Source organism: Coregonus clupeaformis, unplaced genomic scaffold (genome assembly GCF_020615455.1).
Source record: "Coregonus clupeaformis isolate EN_2021a unplaced genomic scaffold, ASM2061545v1 scaf0875, whole genome shotgun sequence".
In the NCBI taxonomy this organism is placed as follows: Eukaryota; Metazoa; Chordata; class Actinopteri; order Salmoniformes; family Salmonidae; genus Coregonus; species Coregonus clupeaformis.
In genome coordinates, this window is record NW_025534329.1 from 178038 (window position 1) to 194072 (window position 16035).

At 40.9% G+C, this 16035-nt stretch overlaps 3 protein-coding genes across 3 annotated transcripts in view; 1 reads left to right on the forward strand and 2 right to left on the reverse strand.

Annotated features, from left to right (window-relative positions):
* Window positions 1-3833, forward strand: part of LOC123485863 (amyloid-beta A4 precursor protein-binding family A member 2-like) — a 92807-nt gene extending 88974 nt beyond the window's left edge. The window contains 2 exon segments of the mRNA XM_045216971.1: window positions 333-473; window positions 2451-3833. Of these exon segments, the coding sequence (XP_045072906.1) occupies window positions 333-473; window positions 2451-2522 (213 nt within the window). The 3' untranslated portion in view covers window positions 2523-3833.
* A 244-nt stretch (window positions 3834-4077) lies between these two features.
* LOC121563429 (sorbitol dehydrogenase) lies at window positions 4078-8374 on the reverse strand. Its single transcript, XM_045216972.1, has 9 exons — window positions 8199-8374; window positions 7835-7868; window positions 7544-7708; window positions 7215-7374; window positions 6969-7087; window positions 6083-6148; window positions 5704-5882; window positions 4892-5013; window positions 4078-4580 (listed from the first exon to the last, which is right to left on the reverse strand). Exons 1-9 carry the CDS (start codon window positions 8250-8252, stop codon window positions 4415-4417), a joined length of 1065 nt encoding a protein of 354 aa, XP_045072907.1. The 5' UTR covers window positions 8253-8374; the 3' UTR covers window positions 4078-4414.
* A 5037-nt stretch (window positions 8375-13411) lies between these two features.
* LOC123485865 (telomere repeats-binding bouquet formation protein 2-like) lies at window positions 13412-14554 on the reverse strand. The gene is made up of 3 exons (XM_045216973.1): window positions 14280-14554; window positions 13943-14024; window positions 13412-13559 (listed from the first exon to the last, which is right to left on the reverse strand). Exons 1-3 carry the CDS (start codon window positions 14386-14388, stop codon window positions 13412-13414), a joined length of 339 nt encoding a protein of 112 aa, XP_045072908.1. The 5' UTR covers window positions 14389-14554.
* Window positions 14555-16035: the final 1481 nt, after the last annotated feature.

Genomic DNA, 16035 nt, shown 5'->3' on the forward strand with positions numbered 1-16035 from the left:
TTGCACTGAGGCTGAAGCTTGGAGCTTTATTGCCTTAGGTTATCAGCTCGGTGTGAACTGCCATTTTCCTTGCTACTGCATACAGATTAACCTTACAATGTCATTCATAGAGCTCAAATCTCACCCTGGTCTCTCCCTACCAGGATCACACAACCAAATCCATTAACTATCCTTGACATTTTAGCAATACAACTGTTCCAGTAGATTTAATGGAACATCGTTGCATCATTGCTTTATTCCCCTATAGAATTACCCCTGTCTTGTTGCCCATGGGGGTGAGTGACTGCCATTAAGGATAATATTCACCTTCTGCTTGTCATCTTCACCCACAGATCTGCAGCCTGATGCGTGGGGGTATTGCTGAGCGAGGGGGTGTCCGGGTTGGCCACCGCATTATTGAGATCAATGGCCAAAGCGTGGTGGCTACAGCACATGAGAAGATTGTCCAAGCCCTCTCAAACTCTGTGGGCGAGGTGAGGTTCAGTTCAGATACACAGATATATTTCATAAAGGAGCTCAGAGGACACCAGAATCAAATAGTATGAAAGAGGAATGAACATAAGATGCATTCATCTTTATTTATTTTTATTGTTTATACCTTTATTTAACCAGGTAAGCCAGTTGAGAACAAGTTCTCATTTACAACTGCGACCTGGCCAAGATAAAGCAAAGCAGTGCGATAAAAACAACAACACAGAGTTACATATGGGGTAAAACAAAACAAAAGTCAAAAATACAACAGAAAATATATATACAGTGTGTGCAAATGTAGCAAGTTATGGAGGTAAGGCAATAAATAGGCTATAGTGCAAAATAATTACAATTAGTATTAACAATGGAATGATATATGTGCAAGAGATGATGTGCAAATAGAGATACTGGGGTGCAAATGAGCAAAATAAATAACAATATGGGGATGAGGTAGTTGGGTGGGCTAATTTAAGATGGGCTGTGTACAGGTGCAGTGATCGGTAAGGTGCTCTGACAACTGATGCTTAAAGTTAGTGAGGGAGATAAGAGTCTCCAGCTTCAGAGATTTTTGCAATTCGTTCCAGTCATTGGCAGCAGAGAACTGGAAGGAATGGCGGCCAAAGGAGGTGTTGGCTTTGGGGATGACCAGTGAGATATACCTGCTGGAGCGCATACTACGGGTGGGTGTTGCTATGGTGGCCAATGAGCTAAGATAAGGCGGGGATTTGCCTAGCAGTGATTTATAGATGGCCTGGAGCTAGTGGGTTTGGCGAGCGAATATGTAGTGAGGACCAGCCAACAAGAGCGTACAGGTCACAGTGGTGGGTAGTATATGGGGCTTTGGTGACAAAACGGATGGCACTGTGATAGACTACATCCAATTTGCTGAGTAGAGTGTTGGAGGCTATTTTGTAAATGACATCGCCGAAGTCAAGGATCGGTAGGATAGTCAGTTTTACGAGGGCATGTTTGGCAGCATGAGTGAAGGAGGCTTTGTTGCGAAATAGGGAAGCCGATTCTAGATTTAACTTTGGATTGGAGATTCTTAATGTGAGTCTGGAAGGAGAGTTTACAGTCTAACCAGACACCTAGGTATTTGTAGTTGTCCACATACTCTAGATCAGACCCGTCAAGAGTAGTGATTCTAGTCGGGTGGGCGGGTGCCAGCAGCGTTCGATTGAAGAGCATGCATTTAGTTTTACTAGTGTTTAAGAGCAGTTGGAGGCTACTGAAGGAGTGTTGTATGGCATTGAAGCTCGTTTGGACGTTTGTTAACACAGTGTCCAATGAAGGGCCAGATGTATACAAAATGGTGTCGTCTGCGTAGAGGTGGATCTGAGAGTCACCAGCAGCAAGAGCGACATCATTGATATACACGGAGAAAAGAGTCGGTCCAAGAATTGAACCCTGTGGCACCCCCATAGAGACTGCCATAGGTCCAGACAACAGGCCCTCTGATTTGACACATTGAACTCTATCTGAGAAGTAGTTGATGAACCAGGCAAGGCAGTCATTTGAGAAACCAAGGCTATTTAGTCTGCCAATAAGAATGCGGTGGTTGACAGAGTCGAAAGCCTTGGCCAGGTTGATGAAGACGGCTGCACAGTACTGTCTTATATCGATCGCGGTTATAATATCGTTTAGGACCTTGAGCGTGGCTGAGGTGCACCCATGACCAGCTCAGAAACCGGATTGCATAGCGGAGAAGGTACGGTGGGATTCAAAATGGTCGGTGATCTGTTTGTTAACTTGGCTTTCAAAAACTTTCGAAAGACAGGGCAGGGTGGATATAGGTCTGTAACAGTTTGGATCTAGGGGGGGGGCAGAGCTGGTGGCCAGGGTAGTCAATAAAATCATTAGGCTGTAAGTGTGTGCCTCTAAGCTTGATTATTTTCAATGAAGATATTGACAGATAAAATAACAAGCAATAGATGCAAGTGCCTAGCTAAATTTTTGTTTTCTGTCTTTTCCTAAACCAGATTCACATGAAGACAATGCCAGCGGCCATGTTCAGACTCTTAACAGGACAGGAGACTCCTATGTATATTTAAACCAAGGACAGATCCCATTCTCCTCCACAGAGGAGCTGTAAGCAGCGGTTGTTTACAGTCCAGTTGGAGAGCTCTGGGTGGACAAGACAAGACTAGCAGACTAATGAGTGTCTGAGGATGGCTAGTGAGCCAGAGTGATTTTCTTTATTTTGTGTCGATGACTTATCATTTTTTCATCTCATCTTTTTTTAGCTAACATTCATTCAACTGACACTCCCGATATTTTGCTGATGTTAATACTAAAGAGGGTCATCTGGGCAGAAGGTGTTTACGTTATTTATTTGTGTTGTTTGTGTTTTTTGGATGTCAGTTCAGTGAGACTACATGGAATGCATCACAATGTATTTTTTTATATTCATATCAATGTAATATTGTACCTGCATATTGTTTCATTTAGTTTTCTTTGTTGTATTTATTTTTAGTGTAAATACATATTTTGCTAATGTGTCTGAGGTAATGGGGAAGGACCATGGTTGCTTTGTACATATTTATTGACTTTTCCTGCTGGTTTGATAGCAGGGAAAAGAGCCCTGCTAAAGGACGATTTAAATCCTGTTGTTAATATAGTTTAGCTGGACAGTAAAAGGGTGTTTGGGAGTGACTTGGGTAATATAATTTTGTTTATATTTATCAAGCAAATGCTAGCAGCAGAGGTTGTATGTTACCAAACGCCATATCCCTTCAGATTTGAACTTTTTCATTTTATAGAAGTTCAACCTCATCATGATAACAAGTCATGATGAGGTCAAGGTTTTTGACTAGTGTGCAAGTATTTTTTTAACTTCCATATGTCAACACAATTTATTGGACAGCACTGTCTCTCACACATTTTAATAACAGTTCATTCAAAACTGTTGAACTTAACATTGGTTTGATTTTCAAAATAATAAGCAATGTATGAAACTTGAAAGGGTCGTTTCTATGTGTGCTATGTTCATCTTTTGTGTTCCACCCCAACAGAAACTCATTTGAGTCGATTGTGAATGTATTGTGTTGTAAAAGCTGTGTCCATTGCCATAAGCAGTATTAGAATGTCTGTACAAAAAGAGAACTTTGTCTAGTATTGTGTTCATAAGCGTCACGGTTAGTCACTGCAAACATCCCCCTTCTGCTGTGTCGGGCTTCAGCCTTGAGAGAAAGATGAACAATGAATCCCACTGTGACTGAGGAAGCCTTACGACTGAGTAATGCTTTTAACATGCATTTTACTAAAAATTACATTTGAAAAATTAACATTTATCTGTGTGCATGCCTCATGATAGTATCAAGTCATTATGGCAACATAACAATAAAATCTCAAATAATCCCCAATTTCTGTTTTGCTGGCTCATTGGAATAATTGTTTTACTGTGAATTGTGTCATTAGGTTTTATCAGTCAACATTTTCAGATAAACCATTTGTTAAATATTTATTGTATGGACAGGAGATTGATTGTCTGCATTACAGTATGTGCATCACACTGGACTTGGCGTACGGTGTGTGAATATCTCTAACTCCTCCTGGTGGCAGCAGCTAGGTACTGACTAGAGGACTAGACAAAAAACAACTACAATATTTCAATACTTTCTGGTTTATAACAAGATTCAAAGGCTTTATTTAACAGTTTTGCATCATCTTATAAACATATGGTAATCAAGTAATTACAGTCAAAAGCAACTTGAAATCACATGATGAAAGAGAAAGCTGCTGTGAGCACGTTTTGTCAAATCATATACTTAGTTGCATAGCGTCTCCAAATATCTGATTTCAAGAGTGAAAATTGCTGTTTGGGCAACAGGTAACCTGATTAAGATGGGGCAACATAGACAACTAACAGAAAAATCGACTGTTAGATCTACAGCGCTGTGGTTGTCTATACTAGCTCTTATTGGTCCTGGTGTTCCCAGTCCTCTCAGGGGTTCTGGTCAGTCTTGTCACACTTGAGCATGACCTTGACCCCTTGTCCCTGGCGTGTGGTCTCGAAGGCCTGCACAGCCTGCTCCAGGGGGAACCGGTGGGTCACCAGGGGCGCCACGTTCACCTTCTTAGAGGCCAGCATCGCTATAGCCATTGGCCAGCTAGAATAAGAGGACAAAAACACATTAACAGTTGAATTATAAGACAACAGATAAACACAACTTGCTGCAATTGTTGGAACATTAGGGAGCATATTCCTGAAGACCTCCCATTGTTGGGAAGGGCCCATAAGTAAGCATTTCACTGTTAGTCTACACCTCTTGTTTACGAAGCATGCGACAAATACAATTTTATTTGAAGACCTTTGTCCTGCGCTGGCTTCAGGGCTCTGTTGTGTGAGATGAAGGGCAGTGTAAAAGGCAACAACTTATTTTCTGTACCTAGTTAATGTGAGAGAAAGAGATTCACTTACGTGTTGCAGTAGCGGAAGACCCCTCTGATGTCCACCTCTCTGATAGCAGCATTGAGCAGTGGGACAGTGGTCATCGCTGCACCCATCCCTACTAGAACCACCACTCCTCCAGGACGTGTAGCCTGGCAGCAAGAATATATTTATTTATTTTACACCAAATACTAACAGACGAACACAAATAACAACTGCATCTCCTCTTCCCAGACCTGCATGTTCACACCTCCATCCCTAGTGCCTGCATTATTGTTTGCCACATGGCCTTACATTTTACTAATTTGTTTTTCTTGGTCGCCCATGCTATTTCAATATTTCAATAATAAATCATTCGATTTTTTCAAGATGAGAAGAGAATCGTTCAGCCCATTGGGTATCTCACTACACCCCCATATGCCATGTCTTGAAATTTGCAGACAGACGGATTAAAAGTATGTTTACATTCTAATACTTCTTACAACCAACTTTCTAGCTTTGCCCATAACTTCTGGACTTTATAGCATTCCCAGAAAGCATAAATTATTGAGTCATTATTAGTTTTACACTTAAGACATGATTCTACTGTTGTGCTGTAGAATATGTGAATTTTGTCTCTTGTATAATAAATTCTATACATTAGTTTATACTGGATTAAGCGTACATTTTCGTTAACTGTAATTTCAATAGTTGTGCTCCAATATTCCCTCCATCTTGTGCCAACATCAGTTCTTTTTAAGTCTTGGAACCAATAGTTAATATTCTTTTCTAAAAGAAAACTGCAACATTTCACAGTACAGCATTTCCATGGGTTCTAATATCACTCTTGTGGCTGTACTTACATAAATGGCAGTTTGGACACTGCTCTCCACACCCGTGCACTCGATGGTGATATGAGGCTGTGCTCCCAGCAGTCCCTGCACTCTCTTAGCCAGCTCCTCAGGCCCATCCTCCCTCTTCACAGTCAGAGGGAAGTCTGCTCCCAGCTCCTTGGCCATGACCAGGCGATCTGCTGACAGGTCTGAAAACAGAAGGACAAAAAGAGTACTGTGGCAGTCCCAACTATACTGGGCCATCAAACAGTAGTACTTATGTACCAACATTTATACCTTTTTCACCTCGAAGCCCTTAAAAAAAAAGGAAGACCCTGGTAGACAATTTTGATTTGAGTGAAACAAAATGGATCCCATAAAGAGTGTATTATTACCCCCTGTGCCTTACCAGTTATGACCACCTGTGAGGCACCCATAGCCTTGGCCACCAGCAGACAGACCAGACCAATTGGTCCTGTGATAGGGAAAAGAGAAATGAGAGCGATGCTTAGGTTGAATGTGCACATGTTAATTGGAGGTTTGGACACTGCTCTCCAAGCCGATGCACTCGATGGGGATATGAGGCTGTGCTAGTAACCTTACAAGATATTTTTCAACTTAGCTGGTCATCGTGAAACTGTGTGAATGAGGGCTAGAAGTGATGACATGAGGGGTCAGTATAGGAAATAGTGTGTAAGCCTGGTCTGAGCCAGAAGGGTCCATAGGGCAGGAGCCTATCGTCTGATTCAGTAGCTTGAGGCAGCTTGATGTAAAAGTACACTCCCTGGACAGGACGCTAGTCTATTGCAGGGCCTATATGGAAAATATAGGGAAATACATGATCATTAACTAAAAAGCAAGAGCTGATCTTTATTTAACCAACACTTTCATTCACGAATGAATGTTTAGGTATTTACATGTGTTAATTCACTTACCAGCAGAGTGGATGTGTTAAATATTAAGTCTGTTACTACAGGTGTTTAAGTTCACTTGGTTTCCCCACTGATGTTATGCTGTCAGCATGATTCTCACTTTTGTAACTAAACCACATTCTTTAATTTCCAAACTTGCATGGGCATGTTAGTGGAATGTAATAACCGCCATACTTCTTATTGGCTGTATATTCTGCAATGTTACATTTTATTTTATTTCATTTTATCACATCTTGTAGGAGTTGAATGACTGGACATAAAACCTGAACAGCTGCAACTGCAAAATTGTGTCACACTTCATTGGTCCAAGCTACAGTAACAGTAAATAACAGTATCAATGAATGACAGCCGAGTTTTACCTACCTGCCCCACAGATAAGTACACTGCTGCCCAGGGTCACTCCAGCTCTGCGGCAGGCATGAATACCCACAGACAGGGGCTCAATCAGGGCCCCCTCCTCATATGTCACATTGTCAGGCAGTCTGTTCATATACATAAACAGAGAGAACTTAAGCAATGTAGGTTTGTCATGTTACCCCCAATGTTCCCCAATGGCAGTATGTTGACCGTTACCTGTCCTTGTAGATAAAGTAGAAATAATGAACTTACTTGTAACAGAAGTTGGCGCTGTGTTTGTAAAATCTGCACAAATTCCCATCATCAGGGGGTGTGGCACAGAAGAAGATGGTGGGGGAAAGATTGTAGTTTCCTGATTTGAAGAACTCATCCATCTCGCGAGGGACACCTGGCTCTACAGCGACTCTATCCCCTAATTATCCAACACATATGAATAATTGACAGACAGACAATCCAAAGTTGCATTATCTGATCAGTGTTTTTTAAAAACTGATTAACTTTAACCTGCATTAAAAGCAAAACAACATACCCTCATTGAATCAAGTGAGTACTTCCTTCTCACATGCTTGCACAGTTCTTACCTTCTTTTAGGTTTTTCACTGCTGAGCCCACCTTCACCACCCGACCAGCGGCCTCATGCCCCAGCACCATGGGCTTCTTTACCACAAAGTCACCTATGCGTCCATTTTGCCAGTAGTGCACATCTGACCCACAGATCCCAACTGAATGCATCTGAAGCAACACCTCTGGATAAAGGAAAGACAAGCAATTGCTCCATAGGACAAACAAATTGTACACAGTTTCTACACAATTGAAAATCAAATGCAGAAATATACTTTACAAGCTGTCTGGATACTACATTTTTCTTATACCATTTGGACCTGGTTCAGGGATGGGTCGTTGTTCCTGTAAGAAATCAATCATCACAATTAGCCTGACCATTCAGATAATCAATCGTAATTATTTATCCATTCATACAAGCATTCCCCATGGCCATGAGGAGCGTCCCGCAACCTGCCATTTAAATTAACACTTATATTCAACATTTTGACTTTTTTGCCATCTGTAACAAAAGTAAAAGTCAAAATTGTTAATATTATAAATGGTAATTGAAATGGCTAGTTCCTGGACGAACATGAGCAGATGGACTTTCTGATATTGACCAAAATATGCAGTTTTCATGAAATCTCGATCTGCTTACATCATCATGACACAGTTTAGACACTACTTTATTACCAGTCTGAGGTCGCCCTGGGAATGCAACACCACGGATAGGTTTTCTTTTTCCATGTTGTATTCACTCAAAGACAACTACAGTGTGAATAAAATAAGAAATTTTGTAAAATGCTTTTTTGGCCTGTGCAGGGCTCAAAGTGCATCTTCCTGCTGCTTGGTGGGCAGTCGACAAAACAAAACATGTGATTGGCTTACGGTGGCGTTAGAGAGAACATGCCATTATAGCAAAGAGAGGGTCGAATTGAGCTATTCCTAAAAGAGAGCTAAAATTATACGAAAAGTGTATTGCTATCTTTATCTTTATTAATGATTTATAGGTTGATAATGGTGTAAGGCAATGAAATGACTGCTACAATGTTTCTGTTGTTCCTATCTCACCTGCTGCGTCGCATTTGAGCTAACCCAGAGCGATCTGATTAGTAACATGATTATAGTGCGTGGCACATGGACCAATCACAGGTCTTGTTTCCGGGGGCGGGAATGAGGTTGAAGACACACAGGAAATGTTTCTATGGAGACAAATATTAAACATGTCGGAATCAGTGGTCTGAATAAGACTCAATCGTCTGTCCGTCTGCTTTGTACATAGAGTATTTTATTTTATTTCTCGTAGTTACAAATAACGCTAGGAAATAATGAACATCAACGATATGGTTGTTGAATGTGCTTACAAACATTTGGAAAAGTTAAATATTAGTCACCGAAGTCTTGTTGTACCTTCATTAACAACACTAACCAAACTAAAAAAGCAGTTTTTTTACATTTTTTTGAATGGCAACTGTCTCCTCTTATTTCTTGTGAAGATCCTGCATTTAGAACAGCTTGAGGAACTTGTTCTTGATGGGAACCAGCTAACTATGCTGCGAAGTGCCATTGGATCTCTACGGAACCTTACAATCCTAGGAGTCAATTGTAATCCCATTTCTTCCAGAGGCCTTGGGAGACCTGACAGAGCTGCAGGTGCTGTGGGCTGCTTACTGTGGTCTAATGATGCTGCCTTCCTCCATTGGAAAACTTAAGAAGTTACAAAAATCTGGTCTAAACAATAACACTATCACTGCACTGCCTCCTGACCTAGGACAGTTACAAGCCCTACATTGGTTGAACCTGGCAGGCAATGAATTTAAGGCTCTTCCAGATGAAATAAATAACCTAGTCTTGGACTTGGACAGAAACAGTTTTGAGCATGTGCCCAAATCACTGTCAGGTCAGTGATTTCATGTGCATTCAACGGATCATTGAGTCTTTTTCCTCTATATCTGCAACGAGAGAAGTTGCTAAAAGCAAAGGCAATATTATTTTTGTACTATTAGCCTAAATGCATAATCAATTAAATATTTTCAACAGATATGACAAGTCTTCAAGTCATGAGTATGAAGTTCAATGACATTACGTCACTGGAAAATGACCTGATCCTTGGATTTACTGGAATGACTAAGCTTGAACTCAGAGAAAACCCACTCAGACACAAACCACATCATTGGAAGGTAACAAGCAAGAGGCCGGTTCAAATTAGCTACTGATTCAAGTATGGAACTAGTGTTTATTCTTCAATGTGTTGATTATGTATTGACTGCAAACAAGACTGGTTCAGGTGTGGTATATGTATGTGTTGGCAACCATTTAGTTTAGTTTTTTTATGCTCCATGCAGGGTTTGAACTTCATTTTGCTGGGAAAAGTGAATAAAGCCGAGGCAGATATTTCTGATTCATAACACACTGTATATCAAAATGCAGCATTGAGGCAACTTATCTCATCATGTCTGTGTCAATCAAAATATATGTAAGTAACCTCTTTTATTTCAATAACATTTTTTAAAATAATTAAACAACTTAAACAATGGTGAATAGTGAAAAGGGGACTACACTGTCTAGCGATCCTGCTAAATCTGTCATTTAACATCCCATACTGTATTTGTTGTTCTTGAAAAAACTGTTACTCTTAATTATCCCTGTGATCTGTATCCTTGTAATATGACATTAAGCAATATCTACTGTAGAGCGCCTTTTTTTTAGAGACTGAAGAACCACAATGGCCTGGTAGGAAGTCTTGAAGTCCTCCTGAGTAAGTCCTCAGTTCATCAATACTGACATAGCCTTCAAATAGAATAAACATTGTTACATTATAAATATTTTCATTATTCTAGAAAGGGTGTATTTCTATCATTGATAATACATTCGTATGGAAAGCACATGATAAAGATAGTTGTAAGAATGCTGGGTGATAAGTATTTGTTTTACCTGTAACCATGTTATTAACTGGGTAATGTTGTACTTCACAACACAGAGCCGCCTCTCTTTTGGGAGTATTCGGAGTATCCAGAAAGGGTACCTCATGGCTATTTCATAAAAATAGTTTACTTGTTTAGTGTGAGCACATTATACTGAACAGCTGTAACCATTGCATAGGAAAATATGACCCCCCTAGTGGTAGAAATGTAAAAAAGCATGCTCTGTTCTGGACCAATGATTTATACACTTTGTGTACAAAACATTAAGGACATTAAGGCTCTTTCCATGACATAGACTGACTAGGTGAATCCAGGTGTAAGCTATGATCCCTTATTGATGTCACTTGTTAATTCCACTTCAATCAGTGTAGATGAAGGGGTTAAGAAGGATTTTTTTAAGCCTTGAGACAATTGAGACATAGATTGTGTATGTGTGCCATTCAGAGGGTGAATGGGCAAGACAAAATATTTAAGTGCCTTTGAACGGGGTATGTTAGTAGGTGCCAGGCACACCGGTTTGTGTCAAGAACTGCAATGCTGCTGGGTTTTTCACACTCAACAGTTTCCTGTGTGTATCAAGAATGGTCCACCACTTAAAGGACATCCAGCCAACTTGACACAACTGTGGGAGGCATTGGAGTCAACATGGGCCAGCATCCCTGTGGAATGCTTTCGACACCTTGTAGAGTCCATGGCCCGATGAATTGAGGCTGTTCTGTGCAACTCAATATTAAGAAGGCGTTCCTAATGTTTGGTATACTCAGTGTACATACACTACCAGTCAAAAGTTTGGACACACATACTCATTCAAGGGTTTTTCTTTCTTTAAAAAATGTTTTACATTGTAGAATAATAGTGAAGACATCAAAACTATGAAAAAACACATATGGAATCATGTAATTACCAAAAACGTGTTAAACAAATCAAAATATATTTTATATTTGAGATACTTCAAATGCTACCCTTTGCCTTGATGACAGCTTTGCACACGCTTGGCATTCTCTCAACCAGCTTCATGAGGTAGTCACCTGGAATGCATTTAAATTAACAGGTGTGCCTGATTTAAAAGTTAATTTGTGGAATTTCTTTCCTTCTTAATGAGTTTGAGCCAATCAGTTGTGTTGTGACAAGGTAGGGGTGGTTTACAGAAGATAGCCCTATTTAGTAAAAGACCAAGTCCATATTATGGCAAGAACAGCTCAAATAAGCAAAGAGAAACGACAGTCCATCATTACTTTAAGACATGAAGGTCAGTCAATACGGAACATTTCAAGAACTTTGAAAGTTTCAAGTGCAGTCGCAAAAACCATCAAGTTCTATGATGAAACTGGCTCTCATGAGGACCGCCACAGGAATGGAAGACCCAGAGTTACCTCTGCTGCAGAGGATAAGTTCATTAGAGTTACCAGCCTCAGAAATTGCAGCCCAAATAAATGCTTCACAGAGTTCAAGTAACAGACACATCTCAACCTCAACTGTTCAGAGGAGACTGTGTGTCAGGCCCGAATTGCTGCAAAGAAACCACTACTAAAGGACACCAATAATAAGAAGAGACTTGCTTGGGCCAAGAAACACGAGCAATGGACATTAGACCGGTGGAAATGTGTCCTTTGGTCTGGAATCCAAATTGGAGATTTTTGGTTCCAACCGCTGTGTCTTTGTGAGACGTGGTGTGGGTGAACAGATGATCTCCGTATGTGTATTTTCCACCATAAAGCATGTTGGAGGAGGTGTTATGGTGTGGGGGTGCTTTGCTGGTGACACTGTCTGTGCTCCGGTTGGTGGGATGGAAAAAAAGAGGAGTTATTTTAGAATTCAAGGCACACTTAACCAGCATGGCTACCACAGCATTCTGCAGCGATACGCCATCCCATCTGGTTTGGGCTTAGTGGGACTATCATTTGTTTTTCAACAGGATAATCACCCAACACACCTCCAGGCTGTGTAAGGGCTATTTTACCAAGAGGGAGAGTGATGGTGCTGCATCAGATGAACTGGCCTCCACAATCCCCCGACCTTAACCCAATTGAGATGGTTTGGGATGAGTCGGACCGCAGAGAGAAGGAAAAGCAGCCAACAAGTGCTCAGCATATGTGGGAACTCCTTCAAGACTGTTGAAAAAGCATGCCAGGTGAAGCTGGTTGAGAGAATGCCAAGAGTGTCAGAGGAAGGCCCCCTCAAAATTGTAAAGACTCCAGCCACCCTAGTCATAGAGTTCTCTCTGCTACCCGACGGCAAGCGGTACCGGAGTGCCAAGTCTAGGTCCAAAAGACTTCTCAACAGCTTCTACCCCCAAGCCATAAGACTCCTGAACAGCTAATCATGGCTCACCGGACTATTTGCACGCCCCCCCACCCCATCCTTTTTACGCTGCTGCTACTCTGGTAAGTATTTATGCATAGTCACTTTAACTCTACCCACATGTCATATTACCTCAACTACCTCAACTAGCCGGTGCCCCCCGCACATTGACTCTGCAACGGTACCCCCTGTAAATGTGAAAAACCTTGAATGAGTAGGTGTGTCCAAACTTTTGACTGGTACTGTAGGTAATTGTTCTGAACCCCTCAAAATTAGTAGCTGATCAGGAGATCCATACAAGATGCAGTACATACCAACTATTGATGTCTGTGTGATCACAGTAATCTCCACTGCAGTCCTCTTCCTTCTGCCTATTGCCCAATGCCAATATGTCATCTGAATCCTTACAATAGAAATACAATACATATACAAATGTATTGTGCTTAAAGTGAACAAATTATGATTTTCACTAAATTGAAACTAAGATGAAGAAGAGCATTTTTTTTACCTCTGTTTCAACAGCCTTTGCATTATCCTCCTGCTCCCAAATGAATCTCCCAACCACTGCTTTTCATATTTTGTGTGCATATTTTTCAATGTGATGGAGAATATTATTATGGGAATTTTTTTTGCATTATGACAGTCATGCAAAATGCAAGGGAAGGAAAGCTGATTTATTATCTACTTACCCTCCTGGACAGAGACTGGAGGCAGCACATAATGACCGATGCACACCGACTTGACACTGTGGCATTTCTCACAGGCAGCTAGATAGAAGCTGTGAAAAACTGTCAGCCTGTTCTCAGCATAGTCCCCACTCTCAAATATCCTGAAATAAATAAACAAATGTATGTCAATGGGTCTACATTTCGATTTACATTTCCTGGGATGCACTGCTCACGAAGAAACCATGCCCCCTAGAGGCGGGCCTATGACAGTGACACAGCAGGAATCAGGACAAAAAGGCCACGTTTTACAAAGGAAAATCAGTGAACAAGGAAATAAAGACATCATGCTCAGCTGGGCTGACCAAAGGTAAAAACAAAAGAAAACAAACGCAACATCCGAAGTGGCTATTTTAATGTATAAATAAGTAGGAATTAATCTGGACGGTTAGGAGTCACAATTCGTGAAGTGGAAACACTTGATTAGAGAGCTGTCTAGCTAGGTGTGCATAGCTAACGTTAGCTAGCTGCTAGCTAGCTAGCCTACCTGACTGTATCAGGACAGGTGGCATCCTCACTGAAAAGGTAGTCCGCAGTCTCCCAACTTGTAATAGCTCCACCCTCCGATACTGAAATGGAAATTTAGTGCACTCAATAAATTATGAAACTGGTATCCCAAATTCATTATTTTATTCAAGTTTAGCTAAGTAGCCTTGAGCTAGCTAGCTAACTTACCCCAAAACCAACAGACTCCACTTCTCACGCTATTTGAGAACCATGCAGTTCTATTTGTGAACATACTTTGCAATGACTGTTCAAAGGTTTCCGTTTTTAAAATAAATAAATAGTGTTTATAAAATGTTTGTCCTTGTCGAACAGAATACCTTGGGATGTTGAGCAAATCATCAAGGTGAGGATGATGTCGATGATCGGTCGCGGGCCTGCTGCTGCTGATAGTGGCAGCCGAGGGCGCGAGCAGCGCAGCATGGACATCTTGGCGGTAAAAAAGGTATGTACTCTAATCACCTCGATATTATAATGTCCACAACAGTTGTCAAATTGACGGTTTAACTCGCAGGCTACTGTCTGGCTAAAGCCTATGCCAAATAAATCCTATAACACAATCACAGCTCCTCAACTCACTGTCGGGACATGAAAAGGGAGAGAACAATGCCAGCATGGCAATTAAAAAAATATTAAATGCCCCGGCTGATATTATAGAGACTAGAGACGGATTTTATAGACAAGTATTACAAATATAAATATTATGATTAGGCTACTAGGTCTGTTATAACAAAGCCAAATAGTAAAATGTTCTGAGTGCTGTATTTTCCTTGGTGAGCAGTTTGTGAAGGTCTAAACAGAGAATGATAATCCTCTTAACAACATAAGCACCAAGCTAATTTTTTGTCCATGTCCAGACTGTCGACCTCCCAGTCCAGACGTATTATGTACGGTGGCAACAGAGTCAGCATTATGGAAATATCTGGCATGGCTACCCCCACATTTGTAGAATATCTGCTACCATCCAATTGACTTTTGCAAAGAGAGAGGTGTTGTTTAAAAAAGTATATTTACCCAACCTCAAAATGCTGGCCAGTGATACTCGGAATTGGTTTGTGAAGAAGCAGATGAGCAGCCGGAGACCATCTGGCCAGAAGAAGAAAACATGGGCTGCCAAAATCCTGAGGCACCATAGGGAACGGTTACTGAAGGAGCTGGATGTCAACAAGGTGCTGCCATACCTTGTGTATGACAGGGTGTTCTCTCTGGGGGAATGCAAGGACATCCTGGGTTATGACACCAATAAGAAAAGGGCAGAGATATTTCTGGACAAGTTGTCTTTGAAGGGCCCGGGGGCGTTCTGTGCATTCTGCTCTGTTCTGGAGGAGGTGTGTCCACACTTGCTAACCTGTTTTCTGCTGGATATTGAAGGTACTGTAATTCACAGTCTTTAAATCACAAAATATGTAATTTTTGTCAGTTTCATTGGAAAATGTGCCATGTGCCAATTGTTAGTGGCTGGAGGTTTTAACCCATTCAAAGCTACCATCTTTTCCTAAGAACTGGGACAAAATAGCCACTTTAAACCACAGCAGTGAAGAGATTATTGTCTGTCCAGTGAGATATGTTGTAACATATGGCCCCTGCATCAGTGCTAGACAGTCCATTGTCCCAATTAGTTCAATGAAGAAAACTATAGACATAGGGTAATCAACATTCTGTACTGTCTTCAATTTTGTTTGTATTTTTGTTTACATGTTCATATTGTGGATTTTTTTCTTTTTTTTCCTGGTGTTTAGGCCTAAACAAAGGAATTATAACATGGCATATTGATTTTGTTACATGATTTAATTCATCATCTGGGGAAAATGAAGTGTGTTGTCACACCAGTATTTCTTCACCTGGTGGTAGAATTAGTTTGAATATCATGGAGGCTTTCACTCATTGTTATTATTATATTATCTCTTACAGATCAGCCTGTGTTGAGGAGCTGTCAAAACCAGGAGGGGAGAATCATGGCTCCTCACAACCAGGGTGTGTTTCTATCTCAGGAGCATACAGTGATGCACCCTCTATTCATCTATAATGACCCTCTCTTCAACACCAGGTGAGCAATAATGTCTACAAAGAAAACTG

What these genes read in the sequence shown, in the direction of transcription:
- LOC121563429 (XM_045216972.1), bottom strand. Translation starts at nt 8,252, where the DNA reads ATGGAAAAAGAAAACCTATCCGTGGTGTTGCATTCCCAGGGCGACCTC. An exon ending in AGCGCCAACTTCTGTTACAA is followed by an intron (nt 7,088 to 7,214) that starts GTAAGTTCATTA and finishes GTATATGAACAG; the next exon opens with ACTGCCTGACAATGTGACAT. An exon ending in GTGTCCAAACTGCCATTTAT is followed by an intron (nt 5,014 to 5,703) that starts GTAAGTACAGCC and finishes TCTTGCTGCCAG; the next exon opens with GCTACACGTCCTGGAGGAGT.
- LOC123485865 (XM_045216973.1), bottom strand. Translation starts at nt 14,388, where the DNA reads ATGTCCATGCTGCGCTGCTCGCGCCCTCGGCTGCCACTATCAGCAGCA. An exon ending in GATTTGCTCAACATCCCAAG is followed by an intron (nt 14,025 to 14,279) that starts GTATTCTGTTCG and finishes TTTCCATTTCAG; the next exon opens with TATCGGAGGGTGGAGCTATT. An exon ending in ACCTGTCCTGATACAGTCAG is followed by an intron (nt 13,560 to 13,942) that starts GTAGGCTAGCTA and finishes TATTTATTTCAG; the next exon opens with GATATTTGAGAGTGGGGACT.